The 21,761-nt window shown below is 37.5% G+C and overlaps 1 protein-coding gene across 1 annotated transcript in view; it reads left to right on the forward strand.

Moving 5' to 3' along the window:
- The window catches only part of OTC (ornithine transcarbamylase), a 152,945-nt gene that overhangs the window by 68,175 nt on the left and 63,009 nt on the right, over window positions 1-21,761 (forward strand). The window contains exon 5 of the mRNA XM_049767118.1: window positions 20,967-21,120. Coding sequence (XP_049623075.1) covers window positions 20,967-21,120 — 154 coding nt within the window. The remainder of the gene's footprint in view (window positions 1-20,966; window positions 21,121-21,761) is intronic.

Consider the following 21,761-nt stretch of genomic DNA (forward strand, 5'->3'; position numbering starts at 1 on the left):
ATACAAGACGACCCCCAATTTTCGGTTGACTTTTTTTTGTTTCAAAAGTCATCTTATACACCAGAAAAATATGGTACTTTCTCATTTCATAATGCACTAATATTAGAAGCAAACTACAAATAGAAACAGATGAAAAACTTTAACACCTGGATATTGAACAGACCACTACTGAACAATCAGTGTGTCTGAGGTGAAATCAAAGAGGAAATCAAAAGAATCCTGGAAATAAATGCGAATGAAAACTCAAATCACCAGAATTTTTGTGACACTGCAAAAGCAATACTAAAAGAAAAACTGATAGCTTTATAAGCACACGTCAGGAAGGAAGAAGGGGCCTACATAAATAACTTAATTACACAGCTTATAAAATTAGAAAGTCATCAACAAAATGAACCAAAAATAGGTAGGCAGAAGGAAATAACAAATCTGAGAGCAGAAATTGATGAAGTGGAAATTCAAAAACAATTCAAAAAGTAAATGAAAGCGAAGGTTGTTCTTTGAAAAATTCAACAAGATCAATAAGTACCACTAGCAAAACTTATAAAGGGAGAATGAGAAACTTAGTAAATCAAATTATATATAAAAAGAGGGAGATCACTACAGATTCTTCAGAGATTCAAAGAGTACTCAGAGACTACTTTGAGAAGCTCTATGCCATGAAACAAGAGAACCTGAAAGGAATGGATAAAATTTTTGATTCGTATAGTCTTCCATGGTTGAATCTGCATAACTAGCATATTTAAACAGTCCCATCACTATACAGGGAATTAAAATGGTGAACAAATGTAAATTTACCCCTCCCCCAATGTCATATGTTAATATCACCTGAATGGTCAGACCCACCCACACCTAAAGGGGTCTGACATTTGGAATAAAGGTGTTACCTGAGTGGAAAAGGAGACAGTAAAAAAGGAGCAAGGAATCATGGAAGCAGAGAAGTAGCTGCTTAAAAATGGTTTAGGATTGAAGCCATGTGAGGAAATGGACATGGTAGATAGGGCCATGGAATAAATCGATCTGACTGTGATGAAACTTTAACTAACTGCTGTGATTATTTCTCTGTCATTATTCTGCAACTTTCAGACCTGCAGGCCAAGGGGATAAAAGTGCTGTGCTGAAAAAGGCCTCCCTACAGACATTAGACTTTATATTTTATATTAATACAACAAATTGTGGCCTGTATGTGGACATGACCTGAGAACCCGAGACGATCTCAAAGATGGTGAATGCTTTGTCCCAATGGTAGATTGTCATGGCTTTCTTAAACTGGACTTAAAATGAGAGCCCAAAATGTAGGAGCACATGGCTCCTGATCTAAAAATGGTTGAAACCCCTTCAGGAGAAAGCATGCAGTAAAGGAGAGAGAATTGAAATCTTAGAGCACCTCCCAGAGGCCTAGGACCCTGAACTTTTTTCTGTTAAAGGTGCTTTTTCCAAGGACCATGACCTCCCATTTGCAGAAACTTATAGAGGTCACTGACTGAAAAAAAAGCCAGAAAAAAAAGCTTCATTGATGGCAGACTGTAGCATGATGACAAGTGGCAGCCCCCAACCCACAACTGCTCAAAACTACCATATGTGCAGCAGTGGTGGAGGAGAGCCGTGCACTTTGGGGAGTCACCCTCACTCACCAGGGTCTGGATATCATGATGATAAAGAAAAAGAAGATAAAGAAAACAGGCCCAGTGTAGCCCAATGAAGAAGCTGATTTTCAGAACCTCCTACATCTTAACTATGTTTCAGGTTAATTTCTTGACCCTATTTGCATCGGTCATTTCCTCGCTAGTTAAACTGTGCCTTATCTGTATGGATCTTACTGTTTTGATCTACCGTATTTGCCGGCGTATAAGACGACTGGGAGTATAAGACAACCCCCTAATTTTTGCAGTTAAAACATAGGTTTAGGCCTATATTCGCTGTATCAGACAGAATGTTCCTGTGCTGCAACTGTATGTACCACAGTGAGCCAATCACAACAAGCAAAGGTCCAAAGGTTATACTGTAATAGACTTCCTCTCTGACTCTGGCCAATCTGAGCAGGCTTTTTACAGTGTAGATTCAGGTCCAGAACATTGTCTAATTTGCATGCATCAAAAGTCTGCTTGGATTGGCTGAGTTAGAGAAGCGGTCAGAGCAACCTTGCAGTGATTGGTGTAGGATCGAGTTGGAAAATTCGTTTTGTGGCAGTATTCAGACAATTTTTGTTTAGCGGCATATTGAAACATTTTTCGGGATTTACTCGATGTATAAGACGACCCCCAATTATTGGTTGACTTTTTCTTGTTTCAAAAGTCATCTTATACACCGGAAAATGGTAAGCCTCACTGTAAACCAAAAATTTTGTATCTTACTTTAGTGTTTCAAAACTAGTTTGCACAATTCTGAGGAAATGCATGTTAGAGTTTTAAAAATTCTCAGCTATCCTAGTGAGTGTTTCTCAATCTCTATGATATTTTATTGTGTATCTTATGTAACAGCCTATTTTCAAACTCTATTGTCTGCAGAACTGTTCTTGTGATTTTGTTTAGGTAAATTTATGAAAAGGAATTTGGATGTTCTAGACTTATCAACAGTGCTTGGTGTAATAATGCTAAGAATTTCAATCTGTAAGTGCATATGCATAAAAGTTCTAATGCTTATGTTCAGAGAAGTCTAGGAAAAAAATCTTGTGATATGTATAAGATATAAAAAAGGCTGATTGTTTTGAGAGAAATTGTGTGCAATTTAAACTTTGATGCTGTGGGTTATATCAGAGTTCTCACCTTTGGTGGAGAAGAGGAAAACAAAAGCTTTGTAACTATTATCATTTTATTTTGTTTTTAATCCAGAAGGTGAATTGTGAGGTTACCCCTCCCTCCATTGCCATAGGTTTAAATCAACTGGATGTTCAAATCCACCCATACCAAGGAGGGGTTTGAGGTTTGGAATAAAGGTGATGCCTGGGGGTAAAGGGAGGCAGAGAAAAACTAGCAGGGAATCAAAGTGAGCAGCTGAAAATAAGCTGCTTGAAAAAAGCTTAGCATAAAACCATGTGAGAAAATGCACATGGTGGTTTGGGCTGTGAAATAAAGCTGGCTGACTCCTGAAACTTTAACTGACTGCCTGTAAGTTTCTATGCCATTATTCTGTGCCTTCAGACCCGCCGGCAGAAGGGGTAAAGGCACTGTGCAATAAAAGGCTTCTTCCCAACCTACAAACTTATATATTTATATTAATACAACAATTAAAAGTCTTGCCCAAAAAACATGCCCAAATGGATTCACTTCCAAAATTTTTTAAACCTTTCAAAAGGACCTACTACCAATTCTTTTTAAGAAACTGAAGGATCATGGTGCTTAAATAAAGATTTATTTAAAAGAAGGAAAGAAAAGAAACTGAAGGATCATAAACACTCCAAAATAGTTTTTATGAAACTAACATCACCTTGATACCAAAAACAGAGAGGCTTAAAAAAGAAAATTACAGACCAATATTCCTGATGATCACAAGTGCAAAGGTTCTCAACAAAATCCTAGCAAATAGGATCCAATGCCTCATCAAGTAGGTCATCATGACCAAGTAGGTTTCATGCCAGAGATGCAAGAATGGTTTAACATCTGCAAATCAATCAACACATACACCATATCAACAAAAGAAAAAAATAAAAACCATATGATCATATCAATAGATGCAGAGAAAGAATTTGATAAGGTCCAACACCCATTCATAATAAATACTTTCAACAGGATGGGAAAGTAAAGAAGTTTTCTCAATATACTCAAGGCATTTATCACAAGCCAATTGCAAATATTATACTCAAAGTGGAAAAACTGAAAACATTTTCCTTAAGATCTGGACAAGGCAAGGCTCCTCCCTACCCCACTCCTATTCAACATAGTACTGAAAGTACTTGTAATAGCAATTAGGCAAGGAAAAGATATCAAGTACATCCAATAATAAAGGAAGAAATCAAGCACTCACTGTTTGCAGATGGCATGCTACTATATTAAGAAAACCCTAAAGACACCACCAAAATGCTTCTAGACACACTAGATTCATATAGCAAAGTGCAGGCTACAAAATTAACACTCTAATATCAATGGATTTCTTATACACAAATAATGATAGAGTTGAAATAGACATTAAAAAACAACCCAATTCACATTAATGCCACAGAATCTCTAATAACTTAGAGTAATCTTAACTAAAGAGGTGAAAGACCTATACAAAGAAAACTTAAAAAAAAAACTGCTTCAAAAATATGAGGGCATAAGGAAAGGGAGACATGTACCCTGTTCATGGGTTGGGAGGATTAACAACTTTAAAATGACAATATTCCCCAAAGCATTGTACAGATTTAATGAAATTTCTCTAAGGATACACATGACATTCTTCAAGAAAATGGATAAAAGAGTCCTGAAATTTATTTAGAACAATAAATACCCACTAATAGCAAAAGCAACCCTTAGGAAAAAGAATATGGGAGGCATCACTTTCCCCAACTTTAAATTGTACTACAAAGCAATAGTCATTAAAACAGCATGGTATTGGAATAAAAACACACCTTTATATCAATGAATAGACTTGAGTATTCAGAAAACGAACCGCAGTCATACAGTCAATTAATTTTTGAGGTCATATAATCAATTATTTTTTGAGAAAGGCATCAAAATGCTAAATGGAGCAAGGAAAGCCTCTACAACAAGTAGTGTTGGGACAAATGGTCAGCCACATACAAAAAAGAGAACCAGGACCTCCATGTAATACCTTGCACAAACGTCAAATCCAGATGGATTATAGACCTTAATATCAGACGCAGAACCATAAAGTATATAGAAGAACCTGTAGGTAAAGGACTCCATGGCATTGAGACTAAAGGCATCTTCAAGGAGCAAACACTATTGTCCAAACAAGTGGAAGCAGATTTAAACAAATGAGACTATGTTAAACTGAGAAGCTTCTGCATATCAAAAGAAACTAAGATACAAAGACCACACACGAAATGGGAGAAACTATTCACCGAATTCCTCTCTGATAGGGAGTTAATATTCAAGAGATTCAAGGTGCTGATAGAACTTAATAAGAAAAAACATCTGGGCCCGGAGAGATAGCACAGCGGTGTTTGCCTTGCAAGCAGCCGATCCAGGACCAAAGGTGGTTGGTTCGAATCCCGGTGTCCCATATGGTCCCCCGTGCCTGCCAGGAGCTATTTCTGAGCAGACAGCCAGGAGTAACCCCTGAGCACCGCCGGGTGTGACCCAAAAAAACAAAAACAAACAAACAAACAAAAAAAAAAAGAAAAAACATCTAACCTCAAGAAAAATGGGGAAAAAAATGAACAGACATTTTCTCAAAGAAGAAATACAGAATACTAAAAAGTACATGAAATAATACTCTACATCACTAAATATCAGAGATACACAAATCAAAACAAAAATAAGATATCTTACTCTACAGAGACTGACACATATCACAAAGAACAAGAAAATCTAGTGCTTGCAGAGATTGGGGAGAAAGGAACTCTCATTTACTGCTGCTGGGAATGCAATCTAGTCAAGCCTTTCTGCAAAACAATATGGAGATTTCTCAAAAACTGGAAATTGCGCTCCCATATGATCCAGCAATACCACTCCTAGGGATATAATATAGGAACACAAAAACATAATATAAAAAATGCCTTCTGCACTCCTATGTTCATTGCAGTACTATGTTCATACAGTAGCCAGAATCTGGAAGGAACTCAGGTACCCAACAACAGATGAGTGGCTAAAGAAACTGTGGTACATCTATAAAATATAATATATGCAGTTGTTAGGAAAAATGAAGTCATGAAATTTGCATATACTTGGATGGACATGGAGATTATTATGCTGTGTGAAATAAATCAGAAGAAAAGAATAGACACATAATAATCTTATTTATCTGTGGTATTTAAGATAAATAAAATACAATATGATAATAATACACAGAGAATATAGAGATGAGGGCCAGTAGGAGCAGCCCATGATATGAAAGAGTGGTGAGCACAGTTAGAAAAATACCTACACTAACAACTACTATAAAAATGATAGCGTTAGCCAGGAGTAACCCCTAAGCATCAAATGGGTGTGCCCACCCCCCAAAAAAACAAAAACAAAAACAAAAACGATAGCGTGAAAGAGAAATAAAATTCCTGTCTCAAAGACAGACTGGGTGCGAGAGAGGAGGGAAATGGGTGATATTGTTGGCAAGAAAGCTGTACTGGTGAAGGATAGTGTACATTTTATGACTGAAACTAAACTATGAACATCTTTGTAACCATAGTGCTTTAATGAAGGAATTTTTATCTCCAGGATAGAAAAACATTCATCCAAAAGTATGTATGCACACCACTATTCATTGCTGCACTCAGTACAACAGCCAAGGCTTGGAATAAACCTAGATTTCCAACAACAAACGAGTGGATCAAAAAGATGTGGTACATATACACAATGGAATATTACACAGCAGTAAGAAATCATGCAATTTGTTGCAACATGGATGGAGCTAGAAGATATTATGTTAAATGTACTGAGCCAGAAGAAGGATAAATACAGAATAATATCACTGATAGGTGGCATTTAGAATAACTACATGAAGAAACACAAGGGGCTAAATGGTAGACATTCTGAACACCAGTTGTCATTGTTATAGCAAGGAGAGGGAACAAATTAAGTGAAAGAGAGAAATACAAATCCTTTACTGGCTTTTATACTACAAAGAGATCTGCAACAAAGGAAACAACTGTAGATGAACACGTGTTCAACCAACCTCTCACTACAGAGGTCTATAATAATGTTCTAATGTTTTTATCCACAGAAACATGCAAGAATGCAATTGGAGCATGAGGTTCCCACTGTAGTGCTCACTGTCTGCATGTTTCAGTGACTTAATTTTATTATGTATAAAATAACTCTTTAATTTCTTTGTCCTCAGAGATATTGGTTGGTCACCCTAAGTTTTGCATTTCAGTGCTCTATCATATTAGACTCCAAATACAGTGCTCATTATGACAAAGTTTTTTAAAAATACTCAAATTGATTCATTTCCTTTTGACTACATCTAATGCTTATGTCCATAGAGACCATTGAAATATTCAAGTGCACACCAAAGACCAAAGACTTTTGTTACAGGCCCCACTCATTGAGTATGTTTTTGCAAATTTTTTTCTTATTTTTTCTTTTTCTCTTTCAATTAAAACTTCATTACTATTTCATCACAAGCCCAAGCTGTCAGTTTCCTAAAATGTAAGGAACCTGAATGCACAAGATGCAGTAAACAATACTACATGTGGTAGACTCATCTTATAGTTCTGATTATCATATTGTTAATATTCTAAATGTGAAAATTATGTATATCCTAAAATGCTCCATGCATAATCTAACCCTGAAAGCTCTATTTAGCAAAGTTTACCCCCACCATTGATAAAGTGCCTAGAAATTGAAAAACCTTTCCCCCTTGACCTCCCAACCCCAGTTTGATAGTGCTCTAACCCATCACATAAGGGTCAGTTCTCCAAATACTACCTACAAATAGATAACCAATATCTGTCTACATGTGGATGTATGTAGTGGACTCCCTATGTTTGTATAATCCATATTGTACATAATTCCTCCCTACATGGTATATAGTCCCTGTTATATATTATACATTATCCATTCACCATTTTACAAAAACCCCTTCTATCCTCTCACTCCCTTAATCCTGATCCATTAGCTCTCCCTATTTTACCCTCTTTACCTTATGTTCTTAACTGATTAGGATCCAGAACCTTCCCCCTCCTTCAGCAAGCTGACATCCAGCTCACAAAGGGAAAGGACACCATCTCAGCCCCATCTCTCACCCAGGCAAGAAGCTGTAGCTACAGTCCCTGCTGATGCATTCTATGCAGCCCTTTTCTCCCACCTCCCCTCCCTGTGGACTGTTGCTTGCTGCTGGATTGTGCTCCAGAGAGATCTCCATCTTGAAGACACTACCTGATTCCTGATTGCTACAAACCATTTCTCAGGCTCAACAAGACCACTGAGAGGAATGAAAATGTGGCCTTGATTTTATGCCCCGTCAGACTATCTCAAAGGACTTAACTGGGACATCTTTATTTTTCTTTGTATGTTCTGTAGATGCGTTTTCTTAATAGTTATAACTCTTAGCATTTTCTCCATATGTAGAGTAGCCTCTCCCATCCCCCTTTTTTAATCTGCTTAGTAGGAAATTCTAGTAGAAAAGTCTTCTTGGGATGTAAGCTCAGGCCAAAACCACAATATAGAGACTATATAGCTTGTTATTCTTAACCCCAAATAAACCAGTAATATAATATGGCAGTTTCCTTTTTTTATATCTTTTGGGGGGCATTGTTCCTTTTTTTGCATAGGCACACAAAATGGGGAAATCATATGTATAGAAAGACATTATTACCTAATAGGGATAAGAAATCATAAATTTTTTAGTGCAGAGGCACCTCCCACTCTGAACATTAGTCATGGAGACTTGACTTAGGCCTCAATCAATTGGAGATTGACCATCCACCTCAAACCCCGAATCCCAACCTTAGAATAGGCAGTTTTCTGCACCAGCACCAGGTATAAAAATAGCCCCCTGGGGGTGCCATAATACCACTCTGGCACCAATTTGCTCTAAGGTTGGTTCATATGACACCTTCACAACAAGGAAGCAAAAAAAACTCAATCTAAGGGCAGGTTGCCATACCTCACCACCACCAGTGAGATAAAATCAGAAGACCCTTCATGCCAAGATCTGTGAAATAACCAGAAGACTGACTACAGCAACCGGAACTGAGCAGAACCTTTCCTGGAACCATAAAGAAAGACATTACCCTAGGCTTCATCCTAAGATCTTTGCTAAAACCAAGATCTATAATTACAGAAGACTGACTTTGACAACTGCAACTAAACAGAACTTCTCTTGGGACCATAAAAACCTTGTTGTTGGACAACCAAAATGCCTGTAGCCTGTAGTTGGTTTTGTGACAGTATTCCTCATGAGTGGAGACACCCTGTATTTGTTAGGCCAAAAAAATTTCTAATTTCCCCAATGTTTACTGCTCATATACAAAGAAAAAATCTTGCCACAGCTTCCTCCCTATTTTAAATGTATATCTTCTAGGTAAGAGATCATGCTTTTTTCATAGAACATTAGAACTTGAATCATTTTGTTCAGTCAGATTTCTATACAAATTGAGAAAGAAAAAAGTGGATGGGACCCAGGGGACACGTGGTCTCAGGAGCATTGAGTTTTAAAAAATGTCAAATCTAAATACCCAATCCAAAGTAAACAACAATAGAATTAAGAGAACCAAACTTTAAATGCTAAACATAAATGAACCTATTACACTAGTAGGAAGGGGACCACGGGTGGAGGTATGGATGCTTGCTGAGAAGGTGGAGAGAGGTCAACACTGGTGGTGGGAATGGCCCTAATTCACTGACACCATAAGCCTAAAATACAACTGTGAAAGACTTGTAATTCACAGCTGTCTCAAGAAAATAATAAAGAAAGAGAAAGTAACAGATTGTTTATCTGATTTTAGTGCCATTTGATTATATTAATTGATTAAATTGATCAATGAATATTACATGAATAAAATTATTAAAGGTATTATTTATTATAACAAGAAATAATAAGACTTGAGGATTCATTAGTAAAAACCTATCAATTACAGAACTGATCTAATATTTTAAGAATTAAATCTGGCATGTTTCTATTAATATAGGGTTCATTTTGTTTTACTCTAATAGTACTTTTTTTTGGGGGGGAGCATACTCAACAGTATCCCTGCATTCAGGAATCAATCCTGACAGTTCTCTAGGAACCTTATTGGTACTGGGGGTATAATCCCAGTCAGCCATGTGCAAGACAAATGCTCAACCTCTTTACTAACTCTCTGGTCCCCTGCAGGTATTCTTAGCTTTACTATGTTATTTTTTATATCATCATTTAAACACCTTGATTACAAACATAATTATGGTTGGGTTTCAGTCATGTAAAGAACACCCCCCTTCATCCCATCCCCAATGTCCCAAATCTCCCTCCTCTTCACCCCACCCTGCCTGTACTCTAGACAGGCTTTGTACTTTCCTCATTCATTCTCATTGTTACGATAGTTCTCAACGTAGTTATTTCTTTAACTACATTAATCATTCTTTGTGGTGAGTTTCATGAAGTGAGCTGGAACTTCCAGCCCTCCTCTCTTTTGTCTCTGAAAATTATTGCAAGAATGTCTTTCATTTTTCTTAAAACCCATGGATGAGTGAGACCATTCTGTGTCTTTCTCTCTCCTTCTGACTTATTTGACTCAGCATAATAGATTCCATGTATATCCATGTATAGGAAAATTTCATGACTTCATCTCTCCTGATGGCTGCATAATACTACATTGTGTATAAGTACCACAGTTTCTTTAGCTATTCATCTGTTGAAGGGCATCTTGGTTGTTTCCAGATGCTTGCTATGGTAAATAGTGCTGCAATTAATATAGGTGTAAGACAGGGATATTTGTATTTTTTGTGTTCCTATGGTATATCCCTAGGAGTGGTATAGCTAGATTGTATGGGAGCTCAATTTCCAGTTTTGGGAGGAATCTCCATATTGTTTTCCATAAAGGTTTGACTAGAAGGCATTCCGACCAGCAGTGGATCAGAGTTACTTTCTCTCCACATCCTCTCCAACACTGCTTGTTCTCATTCTTTGTGATGCGTGCCAATCTCTGGGGTGTGAGGTAGTACCTCATAGTTGTTTTGATTTGCACCTCCCTGATGATTAGTGATGTGGAGCATTTTTTCATGTGCCTTTTGACCATTTGTATTTCTTTTTTTTTTTTTATCAAATTGTCTGTCCATTTCTTCTCCCCATTTTTGATGGGATTATATATTTTTTCTTGTAAAGTTTTGTCAATGCCTTGTATATTTTGGATATTAGCTCCTTATCTGATGGGTATTGGGTGAATAGTTTCTCCCACTCAGTGGGTGGCTCTTGTATTCTGGGCACTATTTCCTTCGAGGTGCAGAAGCTTCCCATCACTTGTCTGGACAGTGCAGTTTCCTCCTTGAAGATGCCTTTAGTCTCAATGTCATGGAGTTTTTACCTACGTGTTGTTCTATATACCTTATGGTATCAGGTTTGATATCAAAGTCTTTAATCCATTTGGATTTTACCATCTTACATGATGTCAGCTGGGGGTCTAAGTTAAATTTTTTCCAGGTGGCTAACCTGTTTTGCTAACACCACTTGTTGAAGAGGCTTTCCTTGCTTCATTTAGGATTTCTTGCTCCTTTATCAAAAATTAGGTGATTGTATGTCTGGGAAACTCTCTCTGAGTACTCAAGTCTATTCCACTGATCTGAGGGTCTGTCTTTATTTCAATACCATGCTGTTTTGGTAACTATTGCTTTGTAATGCAGTTTAAAGTTGGGGAAAGTAATGCCTCCCATGTTCTTTTTCTCAAGGATTGCTTTAGCTATACGAGGGTGTTTATTGTTCCAAATGAATTTCAGAAGTGTTTGATCCACATCTTTGAAGAATGTAATGGTATATTTAGAGGGATCACATTAAATCTGTACAATGCTTTGGGGAGCATTGTCATTTTAATAATGTTATGTCTGCCAATTCATGAGCAGGGTATGTGTTTCTATTTCCGTGTGTCCTCTCTTATTTCTTGGAGCAGGGTTTTATAGTTTTCTTTGTATAGGTCCTTCACATCTTTAGTCAAGTTGACTCAAAGATATTTTAGTTTGTGTGGCTCTAATGTGAATAGGGTTGTTTTCTTAATATTTATTTATTCCCTATCACTATTGGTGTATATACAGGCCATATATTTCTCTGTGTTAATTTTGTAGCCTTCCACATTGCTATATGAATCTATTGTTTCTCGAAGCGATTTAGAAGTGTCTTTAGGGTTTGCTAAGTAGAGTATCATGTCATCTGCAAACAGTGAGATCTTGACTACTTCCTTTCCTATATGGATTCACTTGATATCTTTTTCTTGACTTATTGCTATACCAATTACTTCCAGTACTATGTTGAAGAGGAGTGGTCAGAAAGGACACCCTTGTCTTGTACCAGAATGTAAAGGGAAGGCTTTTGCTTTTCCTCCATTGAGGATAATATTTGCCATTGCCTTGTGGTAGATGGTCTTGACTGTATTGAGAAAGGATCTTTTCATTCCCATCTTGCTGAGAGTTTTTATCAGGAATGGCTGTTGGACATTATCAAATGCTTTCTCTGAGTCTATTGATATGATCATGTGATTTTTATTTTTCTTTTGTTGATGTTGTGTATTATGCTGATAGATTTATAGATGTTAAACTATCATTGCGTTCCTTGGATGAAACCTACTTAATCATAGTGAATAGTCTTCTTTATGAGGCATTGGATTCTATTAACCAGGATTTTGTTGAGAATATTTGAATCTATCTTCATCAGGGATATTGGTCTGTAATTTTCTTTTTTGGCAGCATCTCTGTTTTTGGTATCAATGTGATGTTGACTTCATATTAGCTGTTTGGAAGTGTTCCATTTTTCCAATTTCATGAAAGAGTCTAGCCAGGATTGGTAATAGTTCCTCTTGAAATGTTTGAAAGAATTCATTAGTAAATCCATCTGGGCCTGGGCTTTTCTTTTTGGGCAGACATTGGATTATTGTCTTAATTTCCTCAATAGGGATGTGGTGTTTAGATATGCTACATCCCTCTTACTTAACCATGGAAAAATTTAACCAAGAATTTAATCATTTCTTCCAGCTTCTCATGTTTAGTGGCATAGAGTTGCCCAAAGTAGTCTCTGATTACCCTTTAAATCTCTGCAATATCTGTACTGACATCCCCCTTTTCATTTCGAATATGGGCTATTAAGTTTCTCTCTTTCTTTGTGAGTTTTGCCAATCATCTTCTTTATTTTTTCAAAAACCAACAACTACTTTCGTTGATCTCTCGGATTGTTTTTGGGTTTCCACTTTATTGATTTATGTTCTCATATTTGTTATTTCCTTCTGTCTCCCTATTTTTGGTTCCTTTTATTGATGATTTTCTAATTTTATAAGCTGCATCCTTAAGCTGTATAGGTATGCCCCTTCTTCTTGTTTTGTTCTTGCAAAGCTAGAAATTTTCTTCTCAGGACCGCTTTTGCTGTGTCCATAGATTCTGATAATTTGTGTTTTCATTATCATTTGTTTCCAGGAAAGTTTTTATTTTCTCTTTGATTTCATCTCGGATCCACTGGTTATTCAGTAGCAGGCTGTTTAATTTCCAGGTGTTAAAGTATTTCTTCTGTGCCCCTTTGTAGTTCACATCTAATTTCAGAGCCTTGTGGTCAGCAAAGTTAGCCTGCAAAATTTCTATCCTCTTGATTTTATGGAGGTATGTTTTGTGTGCCAGTATATGGTCTATCCTGGAGAATGACCTATGTATTTCCAGGTTTTTGGGGATGGAGGGTCCTATATATACCTACTAGACCTCTTTCTTCCACTTCTCTTTTCAGAGCAGGTATATCTTTGTTGGGTTTCAGTCTGGTTGATCTATCTAGTGTTGACAGGGCTGTGTTGAGGTCTCCCACTTTTATTGTGTTAATATTGATGTCTTCTTTCAAATTTGTCAATAATTTTATTAGATAATTTGCTGGTTTCTCATTGAGTGTGTATAAGTTTAGTGATCTGATTTCTTCCTATTCCTATTCTTCCACATATCTTTTGATTAGTACAAAGTGTCCACCTTTGTTCCTCACAACTTTTCTGAGTCTAAAGTTGGTTTCATCAGATAGTAATAATAAAACCCCAGCTTTTTAAAGGGTGTTGTTTGCTTGGATAACTTTCCTCCAGCCTTCGGTTTTGAGTCTATGTTTTTTCTGAATATTCAGGTGTGTTTCTTGAAGGCAGCAGAAGGTTGGTTTCATAATTTTGATACATTTTGCCACTCTGTGTCTCTTAATTGGTGCATTTAGTCCATTGACTTCGAGGAGATGATTGTCATAAGATTTAATGTTATCTTTGTGTATAAGTTTGGTGTGTCTGTTGGCCTGTCTTGTCTTAAAGTCGATCTTTCAGTTTTTACTTTAAGGCTTGTTTTGAATCTGTGAAGTTTTTGAGTTTTTGTTTATCCGTGAAGCTATGCATCCTTCCTTCAAACCTAAATGTGAGTCGGATTGGGTGCAGTATTCTAGGTGAAGCCTCCATTTCATTCAGTCTTGTCACCACTGACTTCTGGCCTTGAGAGATTCTTGTGACATGCCTGCTGTAAATCTTATGGATGCTCCTTTGAATGTAATTTCTCTTTTTGATCTTGCTGCTTTCAATATTCTCTCTATATCTAGGATTTGGCATTGTGACTAGGATGTGTCTTGGGTGTTTTTCTTTGGGTCTCTTTTAGCTGGGACTCTTTGGGCATGCAGGATTTGATTGCATGCAGTCTTTAGCTCTGGAAGTTTCTCTGCAATGATGTCTTTGACTGTTGATTATTCCTGTGGATCCCCTTCCTGGGTCTCTGTGACTCCAATGATTCTTACGTTGTTTCTGTTGAATTTATCAAAGACTTCTATTTTCATCTGTTGGCATTATTTGAGTACTTTTTCATTGTATGATCATTTGACTTAAGGTTCTTTTTCAGTCTCTTCTGCTGTATGAAGTTGTTCTGCATTTGATCTTCCAGTTCACTTTTTCTGTCCTCAGCTGTTGTTAACCTGCTGGTGGGCTGTCCATTGAGTTTTTCAGTTTAGCTACCGTGTTTTTCAAATCTGTTATTTTATTTGGATTTTTCTGATTTTTGTCTTTGTGTTTTGTTCAGCTAGAGCTATATTTTCTTTGATTTCCATGAGAATCCTCCATATTTCTATTCTAAACTGCTTATCTGAGAGGCTAATCAGATGGTTTGTATTATTTGTGTCATCAGATCTATCATCTTTCTCTGTGCATGGTAGTTGCCTGTGAGGTTTCCCCATTGTCACACTTGTAGTGTGATTTTTTTCTGCATATTATGGTGGAGTTCATTCATTAGAAAGAGCACATGGCTGCAAAGCAAAGCTGAGTGTCTGTTCTCTTCTGGACCCTCTAGGAGAGTAATTTTGCTGGGCCCTTCTCGACTCACTCAGGAGAGCTTCAGGACACAGGACAGTAGAAAAACACACATAGGCGACACAGTCTCTTGCAGTTGATAATCACTAAGCAGGAGCAGATTTCTCCAGCCTGATAGCACAGACAGAGGACCTGACTTTCTGCTGGTTACCTCTATTGCTGGTTTTCACTTTGAGACTCTGTTCCTTGGTTTTCCAGCTCCAAGCAACTCTAGGAGAGTGATTTTGCTGGGCTCTTCTCGGCATACTCAGGAGAGGTTCAGGACACAGGACAGTAGAAAAACACGCACATGTGAAACTCACAATCTCTCGTAGTTGGTAAGCACTCAGCAGGGGCCGATTTTTCCAGCCTGACAGCACAGACAGAGAATCTGCCTTTCTGCCGGTTATCTCTATTAGCTTTACAATGTTCTGAAACTTAAACCCCCTTACATTTTTGGATTGTCAGGAAATCTAGAAGAGATGGTTTTTCTTTATACATTTCCAGGGTTTACTTTTTTTTTTTTTGTTTGTTTTGTTTTTTTGTTTTTTGGGCCACACCCGGCGGTGCTCAGGGGTTACTCCTGGCTGTCTGCTCAGAAATAGCTCCTGGCAGGCACGGGCGACCATATGGGACACCGGGATTCGAACCAACCACCTTTGGTCCTGGATCGGCTGCTTGCAAGGCAAACGCCACTGTGCTATCTCTCCGGGCCCAGGGTTTACTTAATTTTTTACAGATTGGAAAGTAAAAAAAAAATATATCCTAGGAGGCTAGAATGTAGGAATGTAGGTTTTTGGGTTGTAAAAGCTGGTTGATCAATTTAAAATGAATTAAACTCAAGTGGTTGGCTGAGTATCTTTTTATCATATTTTTTTCATTCTTTTTATTATGGGCTCTATATAGATTTCCTATTTGCTGCTTTTTTATCACACACTTTGTGGCTTAAATCAACACAAACTTATTACCTAATATTTCTGGAGGTCAATAGTTTATACTGGGTCCACTAATTTGTGTTACCTCTGGGAAGTCTATGGGAGAAACTAATTCATTCTCCTTTCCAGACTTCAGAGTCAGCCTACATCCTTTGACTCATGACCCATTTTCTTCATCTTTAAAGCCAGCAACATAACTAGTATCTTCTCTCATTTATAACCTCCGGTTTTATAAGGATACTTATAATTATAGTTATTTAGCCCAAGATAAATCCTCTATCTCAAAACCCTTTATGTAATCAAAATTGCTTCATTTGATCCAAAGCAATGGCAAAATGTCTTTACTATATGAGATAACATATTTACATGTCAGAGGGTTAAGATGTGTCTATACTGTGGGGCATTATTCTGTATGCTAAAGGTCTTTATTGACAAGTTTAGATTATTTTTAAAACCAGGTTTGTGAATAAACCTTAAGAGTAGAGTATATTACTGACATATATCATTTACCTAGCTCCATCCCCAGTATATATGGTCTCCTTTCCCTTATCTTCCACTCTCAGAAATGCTGGTTGTGGTCTTCGTGGAAACTGCCACATCACAGAGCTGAGCACAGCACTATAGAGAGTGGCTTTGGGTCTAGACACTATTGGGAACCAACCTTTATAAAATAAACTTTAAGAAAGTATTCGAGGGGTCAAGGGTTACAGTTATGCTTTGCCAGGTCCTAGTTTGATCCCAGCCCTCCAGGTCTCCCTGAACATCTCTGGGTGATTTATTAACCAATCTAGTTTTCAATATTTTGAAATGTATGTCTTTTTTTGTTGTTTGATTTTGGATCACATCTGGTGGTGCTCAGGGATTATTCCAAGTGGTGCACAGGGGGCTGTATGGAGCTCCAGGAACTGAAACCTGGGTGGCTGTATTCAAGGCAAGCATTCTACTCACTATACTATCTCTTTGGCCCACTGCATGTGTCTTGTTGGCAACATGTTACAATGGATTGGGTCACCAAGAGGTTTCACTTCTATTTTTTTTTTGCTTTTTGGTTTTTGGGCCACACCCAGTTATGCTCAAGGGTTACTCCTGGCTATGTGCTCAGAAATAACTCCTAGCTTGGGGGACCATATGGGACACCAGAGGGAAAACCGTGGTCCATTCTAGGTCAGCTGTGTGCAAGGCAAATGCCCTACTGCTGCTCCACTGCTCTGGCCCCCAACCAATAGGTTTCACTTCTAAAGGAGATAGCATGCCACTATTTACCAGAGCACTCAGTACAAGAGCTAAGAATTGGGATCAATTCAGATGTCCAGTAATAGATGAGTGGATCATGAAAATGTAGTACATATATACAGTGAAATACTAGATAGCTGTAATGAATTATGCAATAATGCAATTCACTGCAACATGGATGAAACTGAAGCTATCATGTTAAATAAACTAAGAAGAATACAGAAAGATATCACTTATATGTGGTTTTTAGAATAACTGAATGATGGAATGCAATGGCCTGAATGGGGGTTGTCTAGAATACTTTTGGCCCCAAAGTACAGTGAGGAAAAGGAAATAAATTGAGTGAAAGAGGAGAAAGACAAATGTGAAATAACAGGGTGAGGAGCTAAATGGATTCAGGTGCAGTATTAAGAAAGGACAGAACTAAATATTCAAGCCAAAGTCAACAACAATGAAATAACAAGACTCAAACTTTTATGAGCAGTGAATGGATTAGCAGGATTGACATCATTAAAATGACAATACTGCCCAAAGCATTGTACAAATTTAATATAATCTCTCTAAAGGTACCCATGACATTCTTCAAAGAAGTGGATCAAACACTACTGAAATTTATTTGGGACATTAAACACCCATAAATAGCTATAGCAATCATTGTAAAAAGAATTATGGGATATATTACTTTCCCTAATTTTAAATTGTATTACAAAGCAATAGTTATTAAAACAGCATGGTATTTGAGTAAAGACAGATCCATAGATCAGTGGAATCTACTTGAGTATTCAGAGAATGTTGCCCAGGCATACAATAAATTAATTTTTGATAAATGGGCAATAAATAGAATGTGGAGCAAGGAAAGCCTCTTCAACAAGTCGTGTTGGTTCAACTGGTAAGCCACTAGCAAAACAAACAAACTCAGACCTCCAAATAACCCCATGCACAAAGGTAAAATCTGCATGCATTATAGACCTTGATATCAGGAATGAAGCCATAAGGTATATAGAACAACTTGTACGTAAAACATTTCATGACATTGAGACTAAAGGCATCTTCAAGGAGGAAACATAACTCTCCAAAAACGTGGAAGCAGAGATAAACAGATGGAGCTATAATAAGCTGAGAAGCTTCTGCACCTCAAAGGAAATAGTGCCTAGGATACAAGAGCCTCCCACTGAATGGGAGAAACTATTCACCCAATACACATCAGATAAAGGGTTAATATCCAAAATATGTAAGGCACTGAAGAACTTTACAAGAAAAAATCTAAACCCATAAAACAAATGGGAGAAGAAATGAACAGACACTTCCTTAAAGAAGAAATACAAATGGTCAAAAGACACATGAAAAAGTGCTCCACATCACTAATAATTCAGAAGATGCAAATCAAAACAACTCTGAGGTACTATCTGATGCCACAGAGACTGGCACACATCACAAAAAATGAGAACAAGCAGTGCTGGTGGGGTTGTGGAGAACCACAACCCCACCAGCACTGCTTGTTCTCATAATGGAACTCTTATTCACTACTAGTGGGAATGCTGTCTAGTCCATGGAAATCAATATAGAGATTCCTCAAAGAACTGGAAATTGACCTCCAATATTATCCAGCTATATAAGTCCTAGGGATATACCATAGAAACACACAAATACAATTCAAAAATCACTTTTTCACACCTATATTCATTGCAGAGCTATTTACAATAGCCAGACTCTGGAAACAATCAAGATGCCCTTCAACAAATGAATGGCTAAAGAAACTGTGGTACATATACCCAATGGAATATTATGTAGCTGTCAGGAGAGATAAAGTCATGGAATTTTTCTATACATGGTTGTACATAGAATCTATTATGTTGAGTCAAATAAGTCAGAGGGAGAGAGATAGACAAAAAATAGTCTTACCCATCTATGAGTTTTATAAAAATAATGATGTTATTGTAATAATGCCAGAGAAAATAGAGTTAAGGGTCGGAAAGCCCGGCTCACAATCTGAAGCTCACCACAAAGAGTGGTGAATGATATTAGGGACATAACTACACTAACAACTAGCATGAAAATGTTAATGAGGGTCTGGAGTAGTGGCACAAGTGGCAGGGCATTTGCCTTGCATGTGCTAATCTAGGATGTACTGAGATTCTATCTCCCCGGCATCCCAGATGGTCCCCCAAGCCAGGAGCGATTTCTGAGTGCATATCTATGAGTATCCCCTGAGCTCACCAGGTGTGGCCCTAAAACCAAAAAAAAAAAAAGACAATTTTAATGAGTGAGAGAAGTAGAATTAATGCCTGTCTCGAATACAAGCAAAGGTGGGGGAGGAGGGAGAAGGGTATTGGTGGTGGGAAGGTTGCACTGATGAATAGGGGTGTTCTGTTGATTACTGAAACCAAATTACAATCATGATTGTAATTATGTTGCTTAAATAAAGATTTTATAAAAACAAAACAAAACACCAATCACAGTTTTGTAAACTGTGGTGCTTAAAATAAAATGTAAAATAAATACATAACTAACAAAATAAATCCAGACAATATGGGGGGGAGAAGATAAAGAAATGTCAGTACAACCTAAACATAAACTGAAAACGAAAGATTAAGGGAAGATGGGGCATCATAAGCAGGAGAACCTTCAACAACTGTATAGATTTTGCTCCAGTGAATGGAGAGGGTTAAGGAACAGGGTTCTAAGACCCTTAGACCTAAAATAAAAAAAAATCTTAACCAGAACAACAGGAAATCTCAGAGAAAAGTTTAACCACTGGAAAAGTCCCAGGCAGAAAGAAGGGTCCACTTCTCAAATTCTGCCATGCTCTGTAATTGATGGGCACAGACTGAAAGTGGATGTAGACTTAATTGGAAAACTAAGGTGTAGCAGTTGGTTGCTACAGTTAACAGCAATCCTTTCACAAGGCTTATTGTAGAATGATTGACATATGAACTTCTCTGTCAACCAGACTGGCACTTGCAACTCTATAGTACAAATATGTATGTTTCTTCTGAAAGAAGCCAAAGAAAAATATCCACATGGCAAAGCATACATGTTTGACTACCTTCTTTTTGATCTTCTTTCTTTCTCTTTTTGTTTTTCGCTTTTTGGGTCACACTGGCAGTGCTCAGGGCTTACTCCTGATTCTGAGCTCAGAAATTGCTCCTGGCAGGCTTGGGGGGACCATATAAGATGCCGGGATTCGAACCACCGTCCTTCTGCATGCAAGGAAAACACCTTTTTCCATGCTATATCTTTGGCCTCTGATCTTCTTTCCCTTAACTTTACCAATTGTCACTTATTAATTAAAATTAATCATCATGACTGTTAGACCAACATTTAATTTCTTCTCTTATAAATTATATTCAACCAGTGAGCACTGGACAGAACATAAAGAAAACAACATCTGGCTCCTTTTAAGACTACTTGTATAGGAGTCTTGAGAGATAATACAGTACATATGGTGCTTGCCTTTCAATATAGCACCTGGGCTTTATGCCCAAAATCACATATGGTGGTACTCAGAGGAGTTATCCCTGAGCACAGAGTCAGGAGTAAAATTTGATCACAGCCAGGTTTGGCCCAAGTACCAGGAAAAAGCTCATGGCTACCTATTTAATAGTAGCCTTAAATCTATCATGTTGACAAGAGGTTATTAACAGTAAAAATCTAATGTAATAGTATTTCTTAGCATTGATAATGGTCACTGTTAAAGAAGGAATTATGAATCATGTCTAACTTAATCTCTTTCTTGATTTTCTTAGTGTATTATCTAGCATGACAGATGCCGTGTTGGCTCGAGTTTATAAACAATCAGATCTGGACACCCTGGCTAAAGAAGCATCTATCCCGATAGTCAATGGGCTATCAGATTTGTACCATCCGATCCAGATCCTGGCTGATTATCTCACACTCCAGGTGGGATTTTTAAATCATTTTTCGTGCATAAAAGAAGAAAGTTATTTATTTATTTATTTATTTGGTTTATGGGTCACACCTGGCCGCGCTCAGGGGTTACTCCTGGCACTATGCTCAGAGATCCCTCCTGGCAGGCTAGGATGGGATTTGAACCATTGTCCTTCTGCATTCAAGGCAAACACCGTACCTCCATGCTATCCCTCTGGCCCTCAAGACCAAAGTTAACAAATAGTTACTGATTGGCTCTAAATAAAACTATTTAAATAAAAGTTTAGAGAGTGTGTGTGTGTGTGTGTGTGTGTGATGTATACGTTTTCAAATATCGTCTTGGCAAAAAATGACCACATAGATATACATACCAAATATCCATGAAAATCATTGTTCAGAACAGATTATAACATCCTTCTGCTTGCAGCTCTATTTCCAGTCTCTTTTAGCTCATTCTCATCCCCTGTTCTTTTATTCGTTTTGTCGTTGGGTAACACAGTGGTTGAATAGGAAATATGAGAGCATACAGAATAAAAAGGCTTTCTGTGACTCTACATACATCAGTATCTGTGGCGTGTGAGTGAAAACTGTTGGAATGTGCTTTGAATATTTAACATGGTCTAAATCATTTTTGAAAAGGTACTTTCTATAAT

This window comes from Suncus etruscus, chromosome X (genome assembly GCF_024139225.1).
Source record: "Suncus etruscus isolate mSunEtr1 chromosome X, mSunEtr1.pri.cur, whole genome shotgun sequence".
Taxonomy (NCBI): domain Eukaryota; kingdom Metazoa; phylum Chordata; class Mammalia; order Eulipotyphla; family Soricidae; genus Suncus; species Suncus etruscus.